The following is a 25,297-nucleotide window of genomic DNA, read 5'->3' on the forward strand; positions in this document are numbered from 1 at the left end:
GGATTTCGCCACAACGGTCAGATCTGAGAGCTCCAATCATATAAATAGCTCTATTCTTCAACGGGACAATTTGCTCGATCATTGCAAGAAAAATCTGCCAAGCTTCACCACCATTAGAGCCACCTCAAGAACACAAGATTTGCAAGATCTCCTTCCTCCCCCAACCAAAGCTCTTGATCTTTGGAGATTCGAAGGAGAAGACACCGATCTACATCCTCACCGAAGCGTTCTTCATTTCCCCCTCATTTGTTTGAGGGATCTCATGCTAGTGTTCCTATTTGGTTCCCTAGTTGATTTGTTGTTGATGTGTTGTATTGTTACAGATTTGGGAGCCTCCAATTCAGTTGTGGATGTGTGCCCCAAGAACCTTGTAAAGGCCTGGTTTCCGCCTCGAGGAAATCCCTTAGTGGACGTGGGCTAGGCCTTTGTGGCGTTGCTCACCGGAGATCTGAGTGAAGCCTTCGTGGCTGTTGGTTTGGCTTTCATAGCAACCACACTCCTCCAAACGTAGACGTACCTTCTTGCAAAGGAAGGGAACTATGGGAATCATCTCCGTGTCATCGCGTGCTCCACTCTCGGTTACCTCTATCCTATTCTATCTCTCATATTGCGTAGCTATATCTTGCTTAGTTGCTTGCCTTGTCATATAGGTAAATTCACTTAGTTGCATATCTAGAGAATTTACTTTTGTGTCAAGCCTAAATTGAAAAAGAACTAAAAATTGGTTAGCACCTATTCACCCCCCTCTAGGTGCGGCATACGATCCTTTCACCGACGTGCACCTGCACGAATGGATCATGGTAGATCACGCCTTCCACGCGCCGCTGAGTTCACCTTCCTGCACCTTCGCACATTTCGCTACGTCACCATCGATCTAACGGAAGTTCATGCAAGGTTCAAATTCCTCCATATATATAGAGTTAATCTATTTTTATTTTCAATCGTAAACATCTTAGTGCTGAATGTTATCTTCATCAATATATTTTAGATACTACTTCGTCAGCTTTTGCCGTGGCGTAATCGTGCTTGCCCACAAGAACCAGCTGCACAAGATACGACTTCTGAACCCACTCACAAGGACATTGAACACTATGTTTGAGTCGTAGATGCCATCTGTTTTTCTGGAGTCAATCACTGTAATGAAGTCCCCGACTATGGTCTTTGTTTCCACAGGTTACCCAGTGAAAATTGCTTGGGTTGATGAGAGCACTCCAACTAAGGGTATAGATGAAGATTGGGGAGAAGAAAGATTTTCGACCATGCTCTATGTTGCATTACCCCGTTCAATGGTGAATTGTATGCAATAGTTGTGGACAATTTTGAGTTCGGAAAATTAGTGTGCACCAATAATGTCCAGTTGGAGCAGCGCGCGAGCACTGTCAACATGGAGACACTATTTTTATTTCCAGAACTTGGAAATGACAAGTTCTACCTTGTGAAGTCGGATGGTGATCTGCTGCTTGTCTTGTTGGACAACATGCATTTGGAGGAAGGTCAACCAATGGTGTACCGTGTGGACACTGGGAGCCACTCTCTCCATGTTGTCAGTAACATTGGAAGTCATTGATAACGCGTGAAGCACACGTCCGTTGGGAACCCCAAGAGGAAGGTGTGATGCGTACAGCAGCAAGTTTTCTCTCAGTAAGAAACCAAGGTTATCGAACCAGTAGGAGATGAAGTCCACATGAAGGTTGTTGGTGGAGGAGTGTAGTGCGGCGCAACACCAGGGATTCCGGCGCCAACGTGGAACCTGCACAACACAACCAAAATACTTTGCCCCAACTTAACAGTGAGGTTGTCAATCTCACCGGCTTGCTGTAAACAAAGAATTAAACGTATGGTGTGGAGAATGATGTTTGTTTGTGAAGAACAACAGAGAACAGAGTTTGCAGTAGATTGTATTTCAGATGTAAAAGAATGGACCGGGGTCTACAGTTCACTAGTGGTGTCTCTCCAATAAGATAAATAGCATGTTGGGTGAACAAATTACAGTTGGGCAATTGACAAATAGAGAGGGCATAACAATGCACATACATATCATGATGACTACTATGAGATTTACTTAGAGCATTACGACAAATAACATAGACCGCTATCGAGCATGCATCTATGCCTAAAAAGTCCACCTTCGGGTTAGCATCCGCACCCCTTCTACTATTAAGTTGCAAACAACAGACAATTACATTAAGTATGGTGCGTAATGTAATCAACACAAATATCCTTAGACAAAGCATTGATATTTTATCCCTAGTGGCAACATCACATCCACAACCTTAGAACTTTCTATCACTGTCCCAGATTCAATGGAGGCATGAACCCACTATCGAGCATAAATACTCCCTCTTGGAGTCACAAGTATCAACTTGGCCGAGCCTCTACTAGCAACGGAGAGCATGCAAGATCATAAACAACACATATATGATAGATCAATTAATCAACTTGACATAGTATTCCATATTCATCGGATCCCAACAAACACAACATGTAGCATTACAAATAGACGATCTTGATCATGATAGGCAGCTCACAAGATCTAAACATGATAGCACAAGAGGAGAAGACAACCATCTAGCTACTGCTATGGACCCATAGTCCAAGGATGAACTACTCACGCATCAATCCGGAGGCGGGTATGATGATGTAGAGTCCTCCGGTGATGATTCCCCTCTCCGGCAGGGTGCCGGAGGCGATCTCCTGAATCCCCCGAGATGGGATTGGCGGCGGCGGCGTCTTTGGAACTTGTCTCGTATCGTGGCTCTCGGTACTAGGGCTTTCGCGACGGAGAGAATAAATAGGCGAAGGGGCAGAGTCGGGAGGCGCTCAAGGGGCCCACCCCATAGGGTGGCGCGCCTAGAGGTGGGGCCACGCCGCCCTAGGGTGTGGCCGCCTCGTCGCCCCTCTTCGTATCCTCTTCGGACTTCTGGAAGGCTCTGTGGAAAATAAGACCGTGGGCTTTTGTTTCGTCTAATTCCGAGAATATTTTCTGTGTAGGATTTCTGAAACAAAAAACAACAGAAAACAGGAACTGGCGCTTCGGCATCTTGTTAATAGGTTAGTGCCGAAAAATGCATCAAAATGATGTAAAGTGTATATAAAACATGTGAGTATTGTCATATAACTAGCATGGAACATAAGAAATTATAGATACGTTTGAGACGTATCAGTCATGCCTTCTTTGTCCATTATATCCGGTGTATCTCCGTCGACACCAGAGTGCACCCGACACTTCGACCTGGCTGCATCTACTACGCGTATTTGGGTTATATCAGAGAGTACTTTGATGATATAAAGGCCTAGGATGAGTGGCCACTACGTGTGGATAGATTAGGAAACTACGGTCCGAGAAATGAACAAAGCTCATACCGTTTGGAGGATGTATTGCCTGCACACTGCAGACGGAAGGAGTTCAATGAATATTTCCTTCAGATACATGAATGGAGCAACGAAGAAGTATATGTTGAATGAAGAACAGATTCATTCATCCTGGGGTATCCTAATCTTCATGTTGGCCATACATTGCGTCTTGTATTATTTTCAGCTTAGTTTGTCGTGAATATTAACATCGTTATCGGTCTGCTTTTGGATGCTCGTATGTAGTTTATGTATTATACTTAGTTTTCGTGATTTATTATACTGCTGTGAATTTATCCTATACTAGCTTCTAGATTTGCTACTAGATTTGTTACTAGATTTGTTACCATATTGGGCAAAAAAGAGGGCCAAAAGGCAACAATCATTGAAGAAAGACAGAAATAGAAACTTCTCTAGACTTGAACTAATTTGGTGAAAAGAGAGAGAACTGTTACAGAGAGAGAGAGAGGGAAAAAAAGTGCTCTTAAAAAGGGATGCCAATTTGGGTCGAGAGAGACAGAACCTAGCTCCTGCTCACGTACAACCAAACGCGGTCTCGTCCTGTCCCACGCGGTCCCTTTCTACCAGCTCCACGCGACGCGGCCCACACGACGCGGCCCGACACGTCAGCACGGAATGGTCAACTAAACGGGAATCCTCCCGTCGGAGCTCCTTCTGCGGGTTTCAGACTAGGGCTTGGGGAAAATTGAGGAAAAACTAAGGAGCTGGAGAAAGCCGAGTACAACTAAGGACCCGAGGGCACGAAAATAGAAATCCCTTTTATTAAACATATGTACGATGGAGATTTTAGTCGACTCTATGATTTAAGAAAAATCTCGGGGGCTACTGACATAGGTATGCCGGCTAGGCATGTCGAATAAGTACCCTGGGTCTACAGTGAAGCATGAAGTCTATGGACTCGAAGCTTGGGAGGCATAAGGTTGAAGGCTTTCGGGTTATGAAAGTAGAGATGTAATAGAAAACTTGTATCAATATAGGAAAAGCCCAATGCGGCCCGACAGTTTACAACTTGTATGACACGGAAAAGTCTCGGCTTCGCCTCCTATATAAAAGGGAAGCCGAGGAAGACAGAAGGGATCAAAATCATTGTAACCCTAGTCACCATAATTTTGAGTTGAGCACCTTTGTACGACTGAACCTTCGAGATCTACTTGCTCTCTACTTCTTACGAAACCTTAAATCTACAATGCATAGGCATTGATGAGTTAATCTCTCGTCACCGAGAAATGAGGATACCCTAGAGTTTCAGCCTACGCAATGTTACGTATCATCGAATAATACTACAAAAGGTTCACACAACTAAGACCTTCATGTTATATGTTGGGATCGTTGTGGTTATCAACTGCTCGACAACGATCATTGACCGAAAGGTTGTTCCGGGCATGCCCACATATATCTGAACCCATATATGAAAGACACCAAAAGGATGTAGATTTATTCCGAAACGTTTTGGAAAGATCTGAAGTATTTCGGAAGGTAGAATATGATTCGGGAAGGGGTAGGCCCGGAGGGGCACCATGGGCCTTGGCCGCATGGGCCCTAGCATGGCCGGCGAACAAGAGAGGGGAAGAGTCCTCCCGGGCAACTACAATCCGTAGGTCGGTTTGCAACTACAATCTGTAATTGGCATGTTTCCCATTTTATCCTTGACCTGGCGCAGACGCGCAGTCCAGCGAGCGGGAAGCAACGGTAAGTTTGCGCCGGCGCCACCTACCTACCCCCAACCCAACGGCTTTGTATTGTAGCCGCGTCGTCTCGAGCTCCACCACTCCACACCGCACAAAAAAGAAAGGAAAACAGTTTTATTTTATATAAAAGAAGAAAAGGTACAAGCGCGCGTGCGACCGAGACGAGGCAGGCGACCCAACCAAGTACCAACCCTAGCCTAGCCAACGCGGCGGCAAAGAAAGAACCATGGGCAAGCTCCTCTGCGACGCCTCCTCCACCGCCGTTGCCCCCGCCGCCGACCCGCTCCCTCCGCCCTCATCCCCCGCGCCACCATCTCCATCCCCCTCGACCCACCTCCTCACCTGGCCTTCCCCATCCCCATCCCCATCCGCATCCACCTGGTCCGCCGTCTGGTCCCTCGACGACCAGCAGCGCCGCCGCCTGCTCCAAATCCACGACCGCGGCGTCGCCTGGAAACCCCCCACCTCCCTTTCACCCGAACCCGTCCTCATCCTCCGCCTCGACCACGGCGGCGAGGTCGACTCCGACGGCAACTGCCTCTTCACGGCCGCGCGGACGGCCGCCAGTGCCAAGGCCACGCCACGCGAGCTACGCCACCGCTCCGTGCGCAGATTCCAGAGCGTCTACGCGGAGGCCCAGGCCGCAGACAGGGACGCGGTGGACGCGGCCGTGCGGCACCTCTACGCGCCGGATCTGGGGACCGGGTGGGGCGTCCACGTGGTGCAGGAGGTCAAGCTGCTCGCCAGAAAGGACCAGCGACAGGGGATGGACGGAGCTATCAAGGAGCTCGTCGACATCGGGATCCAGAGGTAACCGCCCTTGCCTGCAACAACGGATCTGCCTGCCCCCGTGCATTCATGCATGCATGCCTGCCTGCCTACCACAGGATCCTTGAAAGATCCTTCCTTGCGCTTATTGAAATGATAATATGGGAACTGCCTGGAATGAAATCTCGATTCTTTAGACTCAACTTTCTTGACTGATTCCTTTCTGTTCCTCAATTTGAAATCCTGAAATCATATCAAAACTGCCTGAAATGATACGGTCTTGAATTCTTCCTGAAATGATATCAGTTACGGAAATCTCAATTTGATTTATAGTACCAATCAGTTAAGGCTTGATGCACTTTGTACAGTTGAGGTTGTCAACTGATTCTCCAAGTTGTATGTGCTCATTATCTTTATGTTCTTCACTGCCTTACAAAGAAAAAGTTTAGGCTTTTGCTTCTCAATTTTTTTTCCTGTTTATAGGCGTAGATGCGCAGAAACACCAATGTTTTGTGTGTGTGTGTGTGTGCTCATCATCCTCTTCACTGCCCTGCAGGGAAACGGCTGCCGAGACCATCTACAAGGAGAGGTGCATCGCCGTGAATGATGGGGACAGCTGGGCCAAGTACATGTCCATCTCCGGTTCCGCGGAGGACGAGCATGACATCATCACCCTGCAGTACACGGAGGAGGGCCTGCTGACTGTCGACGAGAACCGGGATGGCCGCGCGGCTGCGTTTGGTGATGACATCGCCATCGAGTGCCTTGCCACCGACTTCAAGAGAGAAGTTTTTGTGGTAAAGTCTACTATAAACGTGCTTCTGTGATAATAATAATATATGTGTGCTGTCTTGCAGTCCAACTGGCCACTGTTTCATGCCTGAATTTTCTGTCATAGTTTAACTAGCATTTTACATTGTGATCTGATCTATAGAATTGACAACTGTTTTGTGCCTGCACCTGTGGTAGTTTATATAGCATTTTACATTGTGATATGATCTGATTGCCGTTTCTGATTTTGTGGCATTGGCAGGTGCAAGCACATGGTGCGGATGCAATGGTTGATGAGGAAAACTGTGTATTCTTCCTCCCGCACCGTCCTCGAGGAGAAATCTGCGACACCCCAATTTTCCTTTTCATGAAGGGAACAGGTGTGTTGCCTGTTCACTGTCTCTCTGTGGTTTCTCTTCTGCAAGTCAATACGTAGTATAGCTGATATGCGTGCCGTGTCAGTAAACAATATTTCTTCCCTGAGACCCTAACACATCTTTTGCTTGCAGCGTGGTGTGGCGCTGGTGCGGACCACTACGAGCCCCTGGTCGCCACCGTCCTCGAGGGCATCACTGCAGACAAGGCGGCCGTCGTGCTTTGATCCTGTCCCGACATATCGCCGTTGTAGTAGTTTTAGTTGTCGGCGAGTGCAGTCGAGCCAATTTTGTCACAGGAGGGAGGAGCTAGAGTGCCGGATTGTGGAGCAACGTATATGGCCAGGAGAGAGTGAGATGGTCTGTCTAACTGCGCATTTGCTGGGTGAAGAACATCCTGAAGGCTGAAGCTGTGTGTACCTTTTTGTAATTTGCTGCTGTTGTTGACTTGTTGTATGTGTTTTTTGGGTAGGTTCTGACTGCTGCTAGAGATTGAGAGGTATTGAGAGGGTGGTAGAACACCGATGATAGATTGCTGCTGTTGTATTGCCATTGTTGGCTGTCATTTATTCCCCTATTTCCTCCTCGCTTGAGGAGAGCCCTTCAATTTTTTTTGGGAGCTTGGAGGAGCATGATAATGGTTCAACAGTCTGAATGGATCTGGTTCAGTTGAATTTCTTCTTGGTGCTGGGGTGAAGTACATTTTTTTCTAGCCTGTTCCCTGTGTAGCCTCTGTTCTTGTACTACCTCTTTTGTAAGTTGCTGCTGTTGTTGTATGTGTTTTTTTGGTATGTTCTGGCTGCTGCTAGAGATTGAGAGATGTACTGACAGGGTGGTAGAATACCGACGGTAGATTGCTGTTGTTGTATTTGCCATTGTTGGCCGGCATTTTCCCCCTATCGCCTCCTTCGTGAGGAGAGCTCTTCCATCTTTTGGGTGCTTGTAGGAGCATGATCATGGCTTGACAGTCCGAATGGAACAGATTCAGTTAAATTTCAGTCCAACATCGTCTCAGATGGTTTGGACATATCCAACGGAGGCCTCCAGAAGCGCCAGTGCATAGCGAACGGATAAAGCGTGATGAGAATGTTAAGAGGGGTCGTGGTAGACCAAACTTGACATGGGAGAAGTTCGTTAAGAGAGATCTAAATGTTTGGAATATCGACAAAGATTTAGCCATGGATAGGGGTGCGTGGAAGTTAGCTATCCACGTTCCGGAACCATGACTTGGCTTCGAGATCTTATTGGTTTCAACTCTAGCTTACCCCAACTTATTTGAGACTGAAAGGCTTGGTTGTTGTTGTTTGTTGTTGGGGTTGTTGGAATTTGCATCTCGCAGTTTCCTTCTTCTACTATACAAGATTTACATGTGCGCCTTGGTCCACGATCTTGTGGAGCTCATGCCAATATTTATTTTATATAATGACAATAAAATTTAGGGCGTGTTTGGATGTTCTCTCGCTTCCAAAAATCTGTTGATCCTGCTTCGTAGGACGATTCCAGCTTCCGTGAGGAGTAGGGAACCTTCAGCACAGCTTCTCGTGTTGGTTGGGCTCAAAGCCCATGTCTAGTGGGCCAGCCTGCTGGGAGGCAGCGGTCTAGCCTGAAAGCCCACAATCGAGCCAGCTTTGGAACGCAGTTCTTTATCGCGATTTTGGCCGCCGATGCGGGTTGACTACCGGCTGCTGCTCAGGGAGGTCGAAACAACGGGGCAGAGGAGCGACCCGGCCGATTGGGACCTGGCAGCGCGCGAGGTCAAAATCTGCGTCGTCAGTTGGTGCCGCGAGATTAGTAGCTAGTATAGCGTCAGCTCAATACGCGATGGAATTTCATATCCGCACCTTGCATACGCAGCTGTATACAAGGGCCGCCGCGTACGATACTGAGCGAGGAGTTAATGATATTTACTGCCATGGTGCAGGATAGTTACGCGTATGCTGTACCATGTCACTTAATTGCGAGTAATTATGATTCTGACTGGTCAAATTAAGACCAATTAGTGCTATCAAAAATATAGCAAGAGAAAATTAAGCGTTGACTACTAACAATTAGCATGACATGAAGTTGATTTTCGAGTTCCTCCCTAGAGTAATACCAAAGACTCGGATTTGCGCATTGAGATTAGAACCCTCTATTTACAAATCATATTTGTGCGTCTTTCACATTGTTGCAAAAACTCATCAACAATTTTTAAAACATCATGATAAAATGTTGACTGTAATAAGATGCCATTTTGTACTAATGGTTTTGTGTTATAAAAATATTTTTGAATCATTCTTTTTAAAATATGGAAATATTTATTAGCAGTTCTTCCAATTAGTCAATGATGGAAAACATGACGTTTGTTAACGCAGGATCATTTGGATCAGAAGAAAATATACACATTCTTTTGTTACCGCATGACCATTTGGATTAGAAGAAAAAATGAGAAAATTACTAAATTGGAATGGATCAAAGGAAATCAGGATCATTTGGATCGGAAGAAAAGATAGACATTCTCTTGTAACCGCATGACCATTTGGATCAGAAGAAAAAATAAATAAAAAATACTAAATTGGAATATGAGATCAAAGGAAATCTGTACAAATTCAACCCGGCCGAGAGAACACCAAAAAGAAACACAGTAGTGCTTAGAGAAACGAGAGACGAGACGACTGCGCATACAGATTGACTGCAATAAAAGTCTATTGCATTTAAAATTATTAAGTTCAAAATCAATTTCGTACATGTTGAGTAATCCTCTTTCTGATTTATCCATGTGATAAATATATTTAGTTCACCAATTATTCGACTGAGTTCTAGACAAATTCATGAACAAAAGTAACATTCTCTTAACACTGACCCATTCGGATCTGAAGAAAAAATATACAGGTTCTTTTTACCAAATTGGAATGAGATCAAGAAAAATCTGTACAAATCAAGGGTACAAGAAGACTGAGAGAAAACAAAACAAAAAAAAACTACAGTACGTCAAGAGAATCAGACGAAGACGACTAGGCGGCTTAGAGGGAGACGAAGGACGCGACGACCGTGATCGTGCCAGTCGCGAGCACGTCCACGAGGAAGCAGAGCGCGAAGAAGAGGAAGCAGAGCTCACGCACGAACCTGAGCAGCTTCACGACAGCTCCGCCGCGTGACCCGGCAGCGACCGTGACGACCTCGGCCACCCCTGGTGGACACGAAGAGCGTGCCTCCGAGCACGCTGGTTGCGGCGAAGGAGACGACGCTGGCGAAGACATTCGGTGCACCGTTGCCGAGTGAGAGGAGCGTGACGCCGGCCACGGCGGGAGGGAGGCGCAGCGCGGCGAAGAGTCCCTCGAGCGAGGCGCAGAAGTACTCGGACGCGGTGTCCCCGAGGAGGTAGAAGAGCACCACCATCCGGAACAAGAACGCGACGTACCCTAAGTGGCGACCCTCGCCGTCGCGGTCCACGCCGTCGTCGTCTCCGTCGACTACCACCTCGCCCCGAAGCACCCCATCTCGGCGGCCTACGACGACGCCTTCGCAGCCCTCAAGGCGGTCGTCCTCGCATGCCGACCGGACAGCATCGAGCCCTTGGTCGCCGCGTCCTCATCACTTGTGAGCATGAGAAGGAGGCGCCGCCTCGACTCGCTGTCGGCCTGGACGAAGGTGGGCGCCGCCCCGACTCACCTTTGATGGCCACTGCGCCTCGCCAAGAAGCCCTCCTCAGCCGCCCGAGTTAGCTCGCAGCGCCGCACTGCCGCCGTGGTGAGGCATGATGGCCGGCCAGGAGGTGCGCTGGAGCTCGATGGCGCGCATGCCAGTGAGCATCTAGTACAACAGCCGTAGTGCGCTGGACTCCTCTATCGAATGAGAACCTACACATAAAAACTCGGATTTTTTTTTCCGAGAATTAGGGGGGGGGGGGGTTCCCACCGCTTGTTATATTACTCGACATGGCTGGCGGCCAGCACAAAGTGTACAGGGTGAAGGAGAGGTACAGGGGGAGGGAGAGACATATACAAGCTACAAGGCGGAAAGCAATAGCAAGCTACGGAGAGTATCAAGCCTCCCCCGATCGATGGTTTTATATCGCCATCTCCAGAGCATGAGGTCGTCAGCAGCTCGACGAAGGACCAAACACGCCGTAGAAGCTTTGGTGTTGAAGACGAGGTCGTTACGCGCCTTCCAGAGCGACCAGAGGATCGTCGCAAGGCCAGAGTGCCAAATATGGATCATCGTTCCGGCGGGAGGCCGCAGGTCCCAGATGGAAAACGGGCCCCCGGGGATGGCGGTGCCCATCCGGGCCCGGACCTCCGTCGCCGGGCGCAGTCGAAGAAGAGGTGTCTCCCGGCCTCGTGGAGATGGCAGGCGGCGCAGATAGCCGATGGCGCGCAATTCTTGGCGAAGAGGTTGGCCCGCGTGCCGAGCCTCGTCGATGTCGGCGAGGTAGGAGAAGATCCCGACCTTCGAGGGCAGCCGGAGCCCCCAAGAGGCACAAGCCGACGCGTCCCGAGGGCGAGGAGGGGACAGTAGCCGGTACGCCTCCCTAGTGCTGAAGGGGGGGCGGACGGACTGTCGATGTAGCGGAGGTCCCGTCCAGCGGAGAGGACAGTAGCGCGCACAATGGCCTGGATCGCAACCAGGTCCCGCTCGGCCGCCGTGGTGAGCCGGGGCTGAAGAGAGACTCCGGAGGTGACGACCCGCTCGACCGAAGCATGAGGCCGGGTAACATGTGAGAAGATGGCGGGGTACCGCTCAGCAAGTGGCTTGCCAGGAAGCCACTTATCAAGCCAGAAAGCAGTGGAGGTGCCGCTCACAATCGTGGCGCGGGTGACTGCACGGTAGAGTGGCAGGCACTCCGCCACGATCCTGTCGAGGAAGGAAGGTGAAGCAGTGGAGTCGCCGAAGTCTCGTCCTGAGTGAAGCCAGTACCAGTCTTTCCAGGGGAGAGAGTCAGTATGGTGTAATTTATGGACAAAGTTTAAGAGGAGGCACCTGTTCTGCCGGTGGAGATTCTTGATGCCGAAACCGCCCTCCTGCTTAGACAACATTACCTTGTCCCGTGCAATTAGGCAGACGAGCACCCGAGCACGAGTCTTTACCTGTCCAGAAGAAAGCGCGGCGTCTCTTGTCTATACTCTCAAGCACACCCTGTGGAAGCAAATACGAGCACATATAGTATGAAGCAAGGTTATTTAGCACCGCATTACATAACACCAGGCGACCCCCGGAAGAGAGGAGGAGGGCTTGCCAACCAGACAGCCGGCGGTCGAAGGACAGAATTAGGGGGGCGTAGGCAGAAACGGGGAGCTTGGTAGGGGACAGGGGGAGACCCAAGTAAGGCTGTGGGAAGGAGGAGATAGGGCACCCCAGAGCCTCCGCCATGAGGTCCTCATCGGAGCGAGAGACAAACATGGGGAGGAGGCAGGACTTATGGAAGTTTATGGCAAGCCCGGTGGCGTTAGCGAAGTTATCAAGGATAGTTTTGAGGCGGGGGGCCGCAGAGGCGTCAGCTTTGCAAATGATGAGAGTGTCGTCGGCATATTGGAGAACGGGGCAAGGGCTAGAGGGGGAAAGGGGGTGAGAAAGCTCGCCATCGGCGCAGGCGTTACGAGTAAGACGCTGGAGGACGTCAGCGACGATGATAAAAAGGTAGGGGGAGAGGGGGTCTCCTTGCCTGAGGCCGTTACGACATCTAATCCAGTCGCCAGGCACCCCGTTGAGGAGCACAGCCGTATGCCCAGTGTTGAGGATACGAGCCATCCAGCCGCACCACCGATCATCGAAACCGCGGGCTTTCAGAATAGAAAGGAGGCTGTCCCAGTTGACCGAGTCAAAGGCTTTTCGGAAGTCGATTTTAAACACGAGCGTGGGTGCTTTCCTCGTTATGGCAGCACCGAAGGATGTCTCGCGGCATACACAATATTCTCGGAGATTCTACGACCGTAAAGGAAGCCGGTCCGGTCCGCGTCGACAAGAGCATGGATGGCAGTTTGGAGTCGTGTGGTGAGGACTTTGGTAATGGCTTTCATGATGCAATTTTGGAGGGAAATAGGCCCGAAGAGGGAAGGGTTGTTCGCCGCTTCGGTCTTCGGGAGGAGGACCAAAAAGGCACGATTGATACGAGTGAGATCAATGGAGCCTTCGTAGAAGGACTGAAACACCGCAAGGACATCTGAGGAAACAGTGTCCCAGAAGGAATGGAAGAAGGAGGGGCCAAAACCGTCAGGTCCGGGGCTAGAGTGTTTATTCATGCCATTGATAGCCTATCGGATTTCCTCGAGAGAAAAAGGGGCGGAGAGATTCGTGGGGAGACGGGGGTTGTGAGGGTAAAGAGACTGGAGGTTGAAATGCCAGGCAGTAGGAGTTACTTTACCCAGCAGATCGGTGTAGTATCTTTTAAGGATGGCCGCTTTATCGGCGTGTGAGGTGGCAGTGGCACCCTCAGAACTAAGGACGGAGATGGAGTTGCGACGCAACCGGCAGGTGGAAGAGGCATGGAAAAACTTCGTGTTCTCATCCCCTTCAAGGGCAAACTTGACCTTGGCACGCAGCCGCCAGTAGAGAGCCTTTTCCTTAGCTGCAAGGTGGAGGCTATCCATAGTGAGGGAACGGAGGCTGTTCTCCGGACCGGAGAGGGGGCGAAGTTCCTCTAGCAGGTCCAGGAGGTTAATGAGGATGCGACAGTCGTTCTCGCGCAGCAAGGTGGGGGAGGAGCGTTTGGCCCAAGCTTTACATCCGAACCGACACCGGCGGAGCCGCGCGACAATCTGAGATGTAGGATCAGATCTCGAGGTCCCAGCCCGAGAAGAGCGAATAAGGCTCCCGAACCTATCATTAAGGGTCCAGGCTGCATCGAACCGAAAAACTTGACGCTTCGGGATTAAGGTGGAAATTGTGGCGATGAGCGGAACGTGGTCGGAGGTGTCGCGGGAGAGCGAGGAGAGCGTGGAGGTGGGGAACCTAGAGTTCCAGGCATCGTTAATAAAGACGCGATCAAGCCGCACAAGGGTGGGAGTAGCTCTACGGTTAGACCAAGTGTAGCTACGATCCGTCAGAGGAAGCTCAATAAGACAAAGGCCATTAACGGAGTCGTTAAACAGAGTTGCATCGTCGAGGGAGAAGTTGTCGTTGTTACGGTCACCGGGGTCGCGAGTGAGATTAAAGTCCCCAGCAATGATCCAGGGGATGTTATTAGCGGGTTCATGGGTGGCGAGCGTCTCTAAGAAGAGGACTTTGGCGGCCCTATCACAAGGAGCATACACATTCGTGAAACGGAGAGTCGACGCGTCGTCATTCATGACAAGATCTAGCGAGAGGATGTGGCGGGAGGAGAGCTCGTTGCGAGGGAGAAAAGGTTATGATCCCGGGCCGAGAGAATGCCCCCGGAGGAACCGACAGCGTCAACCGAGCGGAAAGAGCGAATACGAGGAGGGAGGAAGGTAGCCGCTTTAGAGGGAGACAGGGAAGCCAATTTGGTCTCTTGGATGGCAAGCAGGTCCGGTTTAGCAGCCAGAAGATCAGAGTACACACTGCAACACTTGTCATCGTCTCCTAAACCTCGAACATTCCACGTCTCTGAAATGAACCTAACGGTAGCATTCATAGGGACACATGAAACGCACCAAGAGAGACAAAAAAAAAGCTGCATTCCACTTTTAGAGGAGATTACAAGGACAGCGTCCAGGAACATCAAACAAATGAAAAAAAGGGGCGAGGCTCTCGCGGAGCAAGCGTAGCAGCAGGGACTAGGGTATCTTGCGGAGCAAGATGGGAGCGGCGTGCAGGTGGCACCCAAGCCCTCCACGGTGGGAGGACGCCATGCGGGGCACCGGCCGCGGCGATGCCGTGGCATCATTCAAGCACGGAGGGCACCTCGCCGGCCCGCCTCAATGGCGTCCGGGTCAACGCCGCACGCAGCAGCAAGCGCCCGGAGACGCGGCAGGGGGATCGGCCTGGGCACACCGTCGTCCGCGAACCCAGCGGCGGTAGCCGCCGCACGCAGCGAGGGGAGCCGCCGGAGAAGTCAAGCGCGAAGCCTTGACGGTCTTGGCCTTGGACAGCATGCCGACGAAGTTATCGGGCTCCTTCGTCGCCGGCCCGGAGCTTCGCCCGGCCTTGAAGGCGGAGTCCACCGCCCGCTTGCGGCGCACGCGCTGCTTGCGGACAGCGTCCTCGTGATCCTCTGGCCCAGCCTCGGCGGCGGAGAAGGGAAGCGTGGGCGGCGGCTCGACGTGGTCACCAACAGGGTCAGCTCCCCCGCTTGAGCACCCAGCCGTGTCCACGGCGACAAGAGGGGTGGCGGGCGGAGCGAGCGTATCGTACCACTGGAGAAGAAGGACAGGGCGGTTAAGAGGTTGATCGTGACTAGGGGGGAGACGGGGGAGAGGGGGAGGCAGGTTTCACCTGATCGGCATCGAGGCCCGCCTCCGGAGCTGCTCGGCGAGGCGGCGCGAGAGGACCCTGTCCCAAAGTTCGGTGGGCGTGGCCTCGCGGGGAGAAGAGGGGGCTGGGGAGCCAAGGTGGTGTGGCACCCCGTCGAGGCCGTCCATCGCGGCGGCGCGAGCCATGCCGGCCTGCCGCCGGGCGACGATCCGCTGCCGGAGCGCGAGAGCGGCGTTGGGTTGGCCGCGGCCATCAAGGAGAGGGCAGAGGCGGAGGCACGCCCATGACGAGTCGATGTCGATGTCGTCCATGCGAGACGCGTGGCCGGCGGCGCCACCCGCCGGAGGAGAGTCGTGGTTGCCATCGAAGCTGTCGAAGTGGGCATACGGCATGGTGGCGAGGTCGTCGTCGAAAGGCCAGCTCCGGACAGAGCGCAGAGACACCTCCGCAGAGCTCCCACCGTGGCAGTCCCTCATGAGGAGAGTGTGAGGCACCTCGCCGCCGTCGGCCAGCTTGAGGACGAGGCGGACAGCCGAGAAGTCGAGCTCGTCGAGGCACAGGGGATCAATGCAGCGGACGCCGCCGATCGGGAGGAAAGCAGCGCGGATGCCGGCCTCGTTCCAGTGCTCCAGGGGGAACCCAGTGGCCGACACCTGCACGAGGAGAGAGAAGCTGTAGGTGAACCGGTTGCTCCCCTCCTCCGGGCGCTCCAGGCAGATGGTGTGGCCATCGAAGGAGAGGGGGAACAGGGCCATCGTCTCTTCCACGGCTTCCGGCGTGGCAAAGATAGCGAGGAGCGCCCGTAGTCGCTCGCCGCAAGAGCGACGCACGGATTGCCCCCGCGATCCTCCAAGGCGCGGCGGAGCACGAAGCCAGGGGAGGCAGCAGGAGGCTCGATCAGAGCATACGCGAACCGGCGACTGGCCGCGGCAAGCGACGGCGCAGGCATGAACACCTCAGCGACACCGGCGCCTACACCGCGGAGGGGAGAGGGCGAAGCCGGCCGCGCCAAGAGCGGGGTGACTCCCCCCGCGCTAGCCGGAGCGTGCACGGCGCCCCCAACAGAGGCAGGGCCGGCCTGAGCGGACGCAGCCGTGGATGGCGAGTCAACGGGGAGCATGCCACGGGGAAACGGCGTGGGCGGGCGGGGGGGAAGCCGCGGCACCTTGTCCAGGTCGCGGAAGAAAGGCGCCATCCAGTGCTCCGTCGTGGCAGAGGCCGAGCGCGGCGCCGGACGCGGCGTCGAGCGCGGGGACGTGGGCGAGGACGAGCGCGAACGGGAGAGGCGAAGCCTGGGGGCAGGGGCACAGGGGGCGTCAGCGCAGGAGAGAAGAGAGGGGGCAGAGCAGGAGTATGTGAGGGGAGGGAGCTCACATGGTTGCCGGTGGCCGACGCGCCCGCACGCTCCGCGGCGGACGGGGTCTCTGCACTCCGGACCGGGTGCTCCGGCGAGAGGCACCGAAGCGCAGAGGGCGCCCACTGACTTTGGAGAAGACAAACCTGGTCGGAGGAGGAGCACGGTGAGGGAGAGGGGAGGACAGCAGGGCTTCCTTATAGGAGAGTCCTGGGGAGCGGCCGCCGCTGGTGGACCGGGCCGGAGAGGGGCGCCGGCGAGATCCGGGCGAAAGGTGCCTGCGCGGCCTCCACATCCTCGCCGGCATGGTCAAGAGCGGGAATCGGGGGCACGGGCGTGGAGCAGCCCGCGGGCGTTGAAAAAGAGGCGCCGCAGAGAGGGAGGTGGGAGGGCTCGGCCGGCGGACCGCTGGGGAAAAGGATGCGCGCGGTGGAGCGGCGGGGCGAGCCGGCCGAGGCGGCAGCAGGATTCGCGGCGGGGGTAGGGTTGGGGGAGGAGATAGGGAAGGTGACAGAAGCGGCAGGAGGGGATGGGGAAGGGGACGGGGTCCGAAAAAAAGAAAAAGGCAGGTCAGCGACACCGGCGCCTACACGGTCAAACGTGGGCTCTGTGGGAACAAGGTCAAACGTGGGCTCTGTGGGACCCGCCAAGTTGCCATCCACCGTCTCACGCAGGAGAGGGGAGGGCTGGTCCACCTGCATGGCCATGCAGGGGTTCTGCACGCCCCAAAACGGCAAGTCTTCGACGGTGCTCGGAGAGAACACCACCATAGCCCGGCACGGCGGCCATGCCGGCAGCCTGGCGACCGCCGCCGCCGCGTCCCCCGCGGAGCGATGCAGGTGGTAGGTAGACGCTCCAAGCTTGACACATCGACGGGCCAGGATGAAGGCGCGAACGGAGCGGGAGGCGGCCCTGGACGAGTAGATGAAGCTGCTGTGCCGAGCGACGGCGAAGCGATCGGGGAAGGAGGTGAAGTTGTAGTTCAACGCATTACAGATAGAGAAGGAGTTTGTGCGGGGAGAGAGGTCGCCTGGTGTTATCCAAAAAGAGCTAAAACCTGCTTCACCACCAACGGCCGTAGCCACCATGGAGTGGAACATAGAGAGCATAGAGTCGAGAAAGGCCGCACCTGGGGTCCGGTAGGCCACGCCGTCTTTCCTGGACAGGGTCGGGACCTCGTCACCAGCGCGCTCACCCGCCGGCAGGCCTTGGGAGTTCGGGGCGTCGTGGTTTGCAGGAGGGTCGGCGTCGGCGTCAGAAACTCCGGGCACCATGGCCACGGCCGTCGAGAGGACGACAGCGGCGTCCGGTGTCCGTGCCGACAGAAGCAGGGGCAGCTCCAGGGGGCGTGGGAGAAGGAGGAGGCTGGTGGAGATGGATCCTAGACTAAACGGAGGCGGGGCGGCGGCCGGAGCCGAGGCGCCCGGGGGCGACGCGCAGTCGCCAGAGCTGTCGCTCATGCTAAATTTGACCATCTTCCTAATTAATATTCATTAACTACTGGATTATACTCTCAACCAAGTACAATCCACCTAAAGCTAGTCGCAGGAACTGACTTAGAACATGGCAATTGCAGAGACATCTCATATCAGCATATTACCTAACGCTAGCAAGTACTACTAGTATTCATTATAGGATGATAATATTTTCTGGATTATAGGAGTGGGGTTTTTTACTTTTAGATGCTTATATGTTCTTACTTTATTTTGAAATAGATCTTTGATACATTTAAAAAGTTAATAAATTAAAAAGAAAATTCACGGATGCATCTTTACATGCTGCACGCGTACAAAGTCCATAAAAATCAACTTGTCATTTGGACTACGTAAAAAATAAAATTGATGCTAAAAATAAAGAGACATGGTTTGTCTGTTTTACTACTTAGACACAAAAAATATCGTTTTTTCGCGACAATTGTACGAACACATATAGATTATCGAGGTGTACATGCAAAAGAATTGTTAGAATTTTTAACAATTAAAAAAATATATATATCTTTAGGTGGAGGGAGCATATGCATGGGGTTGGGGGGCAAATTGAATTTCCGACTGATTGTCTCCTTTGTATCGGCAGGCTAGCCATAGTGCTAGTATGTTAGCTAGTATTATGCATATTAATCTCATAAAAATGAGATAATTAAGGAGGTGAGAGTAGATTAGGAGGCGCTCTCAGTTGTTCCCTGCCCATTCCACGTTTTCCACCTATTTTCTTCTCTCTTCCTGCCCAATTAATCCGACTCCATCGGCATCCTCCGATCTTGACCGTCCTGTCATACCAATGTTTTGTTTAGAGAATCTGCAACAGCTGCTCAACTTTATAGAGGCGTTCAAAAAATCGCTAATATACAGTGCGGCAGCGCTCCAGCAGATGCCCTATTTTCTGCGGCGCCCTAAAAATATTTAGGCACAACCAAGAAAACCACACCGCACGCTGCATATTTGCGGCGTGTGGACTAGCGCGCTGTAAAATCCGAGGACACCCGCGAAGACCAACTGCTGGCTGAAACTTCCCCGCGTGTCCACGGCCAGTGCCTACCCTCTATCCCGTGGCCCAGCTCCGCCACCCTGACCTCTTTCTTCGGCGATCCGAGGCCTAGCCCGGATGGCTACCAGGGTGATGATACCTGTGATGCCTCTCCCGCTCGAGTTCGAGTCCCAGTACTCACTCGCGGGCGTGTACGCACCGTTGCACTTCTGTGCGCTGAAAACTTAATACAAAACCGCAGTGGCTCCTCCCCGTGCTGGTACACGTCTTTTTTTGGCGATCCGCACCGCGCGCCCTGCTCAACTTCCCGTCATGCGCTCGTGCCTCCGCTGCTGTGCTTCATGACCTTGGCGTGCATCGCTTCGACCCGCACTGCCTCCAATCCAGGACGAGCCTCCCTTTCCCGTGCGTGTATGCGGAGATTAAACTTGAATTTGGCGAGAGGGCGTGGAAAGGAATTTATGTTCTTCATTTGTTTCCAATTTATTTGTAGATTTTGATGATGCAAATATGTACCAAAACATGTTTGTGGTGCCGTATAATTGGACATCTAAAAAACTGCCTAAATGGGCTGTCCTTTTTGGGATCTGGAACAATGTGTAAAACGCAAAACATCGCGCTGTAAATAAAAAAATATGGATGGGGCTTCTGATAGAGGTGGTCTTAAGAGTTGCGTGGAGCACGCATGTGCAGTAACGTGGACAAACTTATAGTTCCAAGGCAGCAGAATAACAAAATGTAACATGTAACATGTAACATGTGTGTTATGTTCATGTGACTCAGCGACAAAAACTCTCTAAACATATCCCTGGACATTGCAATGCTCGAATACAAGCCAAGTGGCCAAGACCCCATGACGTGTACACCCCTCACGTCAGCTTCCTGGAATGAACTTTTCAGACACATGTCCATGTGCCCGTGCTTCTGTCGGAGCAGCTAGCACTCTCTCACACCTTGTCGTTTTTTTGGTTACATCTAACTACCACTTGGCTTCCCAATCTCTTCACAAGAGCATCTCGCTACAAAACAACCTAAAGTTCTAAAAGCTTTCAGCTCTGTTCAGATGAACTTTGAACTACTTCGCACAAAAGAAAAGAAAACTAAAGCATAACATAAACATTAAATCATGGACCTACCCTAATTCATCACAAAATCATGATTCCCTATATAGCCTATGAGTTCTTGAATATCCCACACCGCTTCTCCATAGACTTTCTACTTTGATCCGAGTCAAATAATATGATCTCGAATTTGAAGGTCCAATCCGAGCTTGCAACTCATACACGCGGACTTCTAAATTTATCGGCATAGATTTGCACCGAAAAATCTAAGAGACGGAATGGAGAAAAGATAAGAAAACCCCTAGTCTTAGCTCCCCTTACATCCTCGTCTCCCATTCAGGATTTGATGTATATGACCACGTGGTGGCGTCCGGAGGCCCTTGAGTGAGGGAACAGAAATCCACTGACTGTGGACATCTATCCATTGGCCCACATTGCCTCCGTGGGGATGATGGAGGCCGATGAGGGGTCCAAGAGTTGTTACTGGCGAGGTTACCACACGAGTTTGGGAGCGACTAAAGCTCGGTGCATGATAACAGAGAGGTGAGGGTCAGACATCAAAGGGGGTTGGGGGCAACTGAGCTTTAAAAAAAAAGGAAGGGCGAGCCGCAAGTGATGGACGGAGGGAGAATGACATTTGGAGGAAGTGAGAGAGGTTGTGAGGTCCAAAGTCCAATCTTGAGTCAAGACGGAGGCAAGCTGAAGCCAATCTTTGACCCTACAATGGGAGTATAAGTGTGCCGCCATCTCTTGAATTTGCTTGCAAAGCAGGCAAATACCACAATTATTCCATCCTCTTTTCTCAAGCCGGTCGGCTGTCCAAAGCCTATTATATTTCGAATAGCCAACCATGTTAGGAAAATCACCATGTATCAGTGCGTTGAGTTGGCTGGAAATTGAAACACCGAGACCCATGTGACTTATACAACAGTATTAGAACTGCAAAGTAAAACTGGGAACTTTCTTTAGGCGGTAGTAAAACTGAGATTTGACTTGGAAGTTTGGTAGTAATAAGATCTCCAGAGAGATAAGATCTCCAAATGAAAGGCACGGCGTCTATAATTTTCGGGTGTGACATCGACGGAGCTGACAATAGACCTTCCAATGATATAAATTAAGTACAACTAGTGTGACGTTTGTCGATGTAGACAGGGCAACCAAGTCTAATCCATCTCTATCTGGAGTTTTGCGGACCAGGTTATGACTGCACTTCAACTCATGTGTTACTATCAGACAACTAGTACCAAGGCCTACAATTCAGGCCCGAATTTCTCTGTGTCGATCTCGATCATGCCGATCTCCTGTGAATATGATGATGTTGCTTCAGCCTTCAGCACTCGCTGGAGTCGATGATAGATTTAAAACCATGTGACTGGAACTGGGATCGCACAAAAGGTCTTGGACGCTTTTGCTTGCTTTGCTTGTATATCACTGCATGCCTACTTGTGTTGCATCGTTACAAAATTTGCAGCATCCCTGGAAATTTGGCCAGTGATGAGGAGCATGTCGGATATGAATCCGTCCAGCAGATCTGAATCTCGTTGGCTACCGCAATATTATATGTTGCTGTGTAGGTCATATATACATGTTGGTCATTCAATTTAGCCACAGATAAGTCGTGTGCCCCGTTGCCCAGTTAATCCACACTGACGGATGACGGGTTAATCGTTGATGTCAACAGTCAGCAACACAAACAACCTACAATGACATGTCACCCTGTGTCATTTACACGAAACAGCGAGACTCCACATATACTTCCTCCAGATCGGTTTAACAGACGCGCACGCAATTTAAGATAAAGTTTGATCATTGAATTGGTCAATGAAATATAAATTATATATCTACAAAATTTATACCATTAGATTCGTATTCAAATAAGGTTTCCAATGATATAATTTTTGTAATATATATTCTATATTTTATTGACTAAAATAATGGTCAAAGTGATTTCTTGAACTACGTGCGCGCCTGTTAAACCGGTCCGGAGGGAGTATTTATTTTATTTTATCTCCTTATTGAGCGTGCTTAAAATATCTGTATACCTTGCCACCACTAGTCAACGGAGGAGACCGAGGCATGAGACACAAAATTTATAGAGTTTGAGAAATTGTGTGAAGTGGCTTCACACAGAACATCGTCTACTTCAAATTGTAGCCATAGGATCTATTCAGATCATCGGTCTTTGGATTCAGCTTCAAAACATCCATCCCGATGAAGGAACTGAGGATGGCAGCTTGTGGACATTGACCCCAAGTGGTAACACTTGGCAACCTCGTCTTGCAAAGCACAATTTTCGGTGCAATCTCAACCAACATGAATAGAACGGTGTGGAAAATTTGGATGCCTCCAAAAAAATCAAGGTCTTTGCGTGACTTGTTCTCAAAGATAAGACTATGGACCGCTAGCCGCCTTGAAAAGAGAGGATGGTAAAATTGAGGTCTTTGTCCTTTATGCAAAAGAGTCACAGTATAAGCGGCACATCTTTTCACATATTGCCATTTCATCATTAGGATTTGGGGTCTCCTGAAGGATTGGCTTGGGCTTTACTACCTCGACTTAGACAATTGGCCAACAAAATATCTTCAAAATGAAGTTACCACGGACGCAAAGCTTTTGAGTGAATTCATGCCGGGGGACTAGTCGGTCATAATATGTTTTCTTTCAAAAAAAATTCAAACACCTTCTTAAAAAATAGAGATCGGGGCAATGATTTTGCCTCTGTTTTGAAAAAAAAAATTACTCACCGTGTCAAATTTGTTCAAGTCTAGGAGATCTTCGGTATTTTCCTCTTGAAGTAGGAAATGCTCAGTCGCTTTTTCTAAAGTTAGTGCCGTCAATCTGCTTCAGGGTTATGGCTCAACAGAGGGTGGGGGCATATCAATTATGGTCCACCGGGACGAATGCTCCCACGTAGGCTCCGCCGGACGGATTTCCAGTAACGTGGAGGTGAAGATCGTCGACATCGTCACCGGCGAGCCCTTGTCGGTTGGGCAGAAAGGGGAGCTGCGCTTGAGAGGCCCTTCCATCATGACAGGTGAAGTGACCCCGAGAAAATCCTCGTGCAATGCACATGCAGTGCCCTGGGTTATTTCCGTCAGACTAACGCTGCACTGAGATTAGATTACTTACGGTTCTGTGCCCATGAGGTTTGCAGGTTATGTCGGCGACGACGAGGCGAACGCGGCCGCCTTCGATTCGGATGGCTGGCTGAAGACCGGTGACCTTTGCTACATAGACCAGGATGGGTTTGTGTTCGTGGTAGATAGGCTGAAGGAGCTGATCAAGTACAAGGCCTATCAGGTGAGCTCTTAGTTTCTGAACACAGCGTTATATTCTACAATTTGATTGCATCTGTCTGTCATGGGTTGATCCTTTTGCTCTGTAAACTGAACACTGCAGGTTCCGCCTGCAGAGCTGGAGCTTGTCCTGCAATCGCTGCCAGAGATTGTCGATGCTGCAGTTATGCCGTAAGCCCACTAAAGCGCTGCTCATGGTTGAATAATTTCCAGCTGTGTACTCTCAGTCTCAGCCGGAATGAATGATACTGTAAGAACTTGTAAACACCACAAGTTCTTGCAGTGTACTGACTGTTCTGACGAATTTGCAGGTATCCTCACGAAGAGGCGGGGCAGATACCGATGGCGCTGGTGGTAAGGCAACCGGGAAGCAAGGTCACGGAGGCACAGGTCATGGAGCACGTCGCGAAGCAGGTGGCGCCGTACAAGAAGATCCGCAAGGTGGTCTTCGTCGACTCCATTCCCAAATCGCCGGCCGGGAAGATCTTGAGAAGGCAGCTAACAAGCTATCTGCAGTCGTGTCCCGCGGCCAGACTGTGATCATGTCTTGTGACCATCGATCAGTCAGACTGTATTCCGCGTCGTCAGAAATAAAATGGTGGTAAATGACATTCCATCATGGTGTATATGTTGTAGAGTAATTGTGGACCGTTAGAAGTTTTTGTTCAAACCAAGTAGTGCCTTCGTCTAGTTGTATCCCCTCCTCCTCCTCCCGCGACCCCCGCACCGGGCTCCCCTTGTCGGTCCCCTCACCTCCTCCCATAACCTCCCCCCCCCCTCCGCCAGCGCCGGGCAAAGCCCGCGCGATGTGGATGCGGCAGCGGCGGCACCCACTCTCCCTCCTTCAGCTGTTGTGGTGTGCGACGGCGACCAGAGGCACGACGCGGCGAATGGATGGCGACGACAGGGCAAGCTAGTGAGGCCCCCGATCTTGCATACTGCTAACTCCTGGGCGTGGCAAGGAAGGTGGCACTGTACACATCACCTATGAGCAGGGGCGGCAGCCTTGGGCATGGTGGTAGCGACCTCCTCTCCAAGGTGGACGACCTCAATGGGATCTAGGGTTAGGAATCTTGGGATCCCACATCGATCTCCGGCGGTGAAGATCTGGTACGTGTGCCGCCATCGATCTGCTTATCTTTTTTGGTAGGTCGGCCGGCCGAGGATGACTGTTGCTCCGTTGGCAAACTCCCTCGGGTGAATCATGCCTGAAGATTGCTGGATACTTTTTTCGACCCACATTTTTTCAGTCATGCGCACACATGTTGTCTCCGACCGTTTGGTTTCTGGAGAGAGCGGCGCGAAGCTCTGCTATATATTGTCATCATGGACCATGTTTTTTTTTCATTCCATAGTGAAGTCAGAGGCGGAAAATAGCATGAAAACCGAGATATGAGGACTAGTAATGGTGGTATGAATCTTTGCAGCGATGAAGAATTTCCTTGGTGTTTTGGGATTCGCGGGTTTGCAAGTGAAGGCTACAACACATGTGAAGTTCAACATGGTACCTTTCAGGATGAAAATCCAAAATCCATTCTTAATTGGTTGTGTCTCACAATAGTCTTGTTAAAGATATTGCTTTAAGAACGGGTATTTATTTTATGGAGAAAATCTAAGACATATGATCGAACGACGATGGGTGCACTGTTTGCTTTTTAGAGGCGTTTCTTATGGAGAACGAATACTTCATGTATTTTCTTAGGGGTCTTTGTGTTGCTGCTACAAGAACTGAAACACTTCAGCGCGGATTTTATTTTTTAGCTTTTTTTTAGTTATGTGC

General features: G+C 51.1%; 2 protein-coding genes across 2 annotated transcripts in view; both read left to right on the plus strand.

The window, feature by feature from the left end:
- Window positions 1-24,057, plus strand: part of LOC124696562 (4-coumarate--CoA ligase-like 7) — a 26,158-nt gene extending 2,101 nt beyond the window's left edge. Inside the window, exons 2-5 of the mRNA XM_047229273.1 lie at window positions 23,069-23,255; window positions 23,376-23,521; window positions 23,621-23,688; window positions 23,829-24,057. Of these exons, the coding sequence (XP_047085229.1) occupies window positions 23,069-23,255; window positions 23,376-23,521; window positions 23,621-23,688; window positions 23,829-24,057 (630 nt within the window). The remainder of the gene's footprint in view (window positions 1-23,068; window positions 23,256-23,375; window positions 23,522-23,620; window positions 23,689-23,828) is intronic.
- LOC124699533 lies at window positions 5,213-7,647 on the plus strand. Its single transcript, XM_047231822.1, has 4 exons — window positions 5,213-5,870; window positions 6,385-6,625; window positions 6,862-6,979; window positions 7,109-7,647. The coding sequence occupies exons 1-4, from the start codon at window positions 5,287-5,289 to the stop codon at window positions 7,198-7,200; spliced, it is 1,035 nt and encodes a 344-aa protein (XP_047087778.1). The 5' UTR covers window positions 5,213-5,286; the 3' UTR covers window positions 7,201-7,647.
- Window positions 24,058-25,297: the final 1,240 nt, after the last annotated feature.

The sequence above is a fragment of the Lolium rigidum genome, chromosome 3, assembly GCF_022539505.1.
Source record: "Lolium rigidum isolate FL_2022 chromosome 3, APGP_CSIRO_Lrig_0.1, whole genome shotgun sequence".
In the NCBI taxonomy this organism is placed as follows: domain Eukaryota; kingdom Viridiplantae; phylum Streptophyta; class Magnoliopsida; order Poales; family Poaceae; genus Lolium; species Lolium rigidum.

What these genes read in the sequence shown, in the direction of transcription:
- LOC124699533 (XM_047231822.1), top strand. Translation starts at nt 5,287, where the DNA reads ATGGGCAAGCTCCTCTGCGACGCCTCCTCCACCGCCGTTGCCCCCGCC. An exon ending in TCAAGAGAGAAGTTTTTGTG is followed by an intron (nt 6,626 to 6,861) that starts GTAAAGTCTACT and finishes TGGCATTGGCAG; the next exon opens with GTGCAAGCACATGGTGCGGA. An exon ending in CCTTTTCATGAAGGGAACAG is followed by an intron (nt 6,980 to 7,108) that starts GTGTGTTGCCTG and finishes TTTTGCTTGCAG; the next exon opens with CGTGGTGTGGCGCTGGTGCG.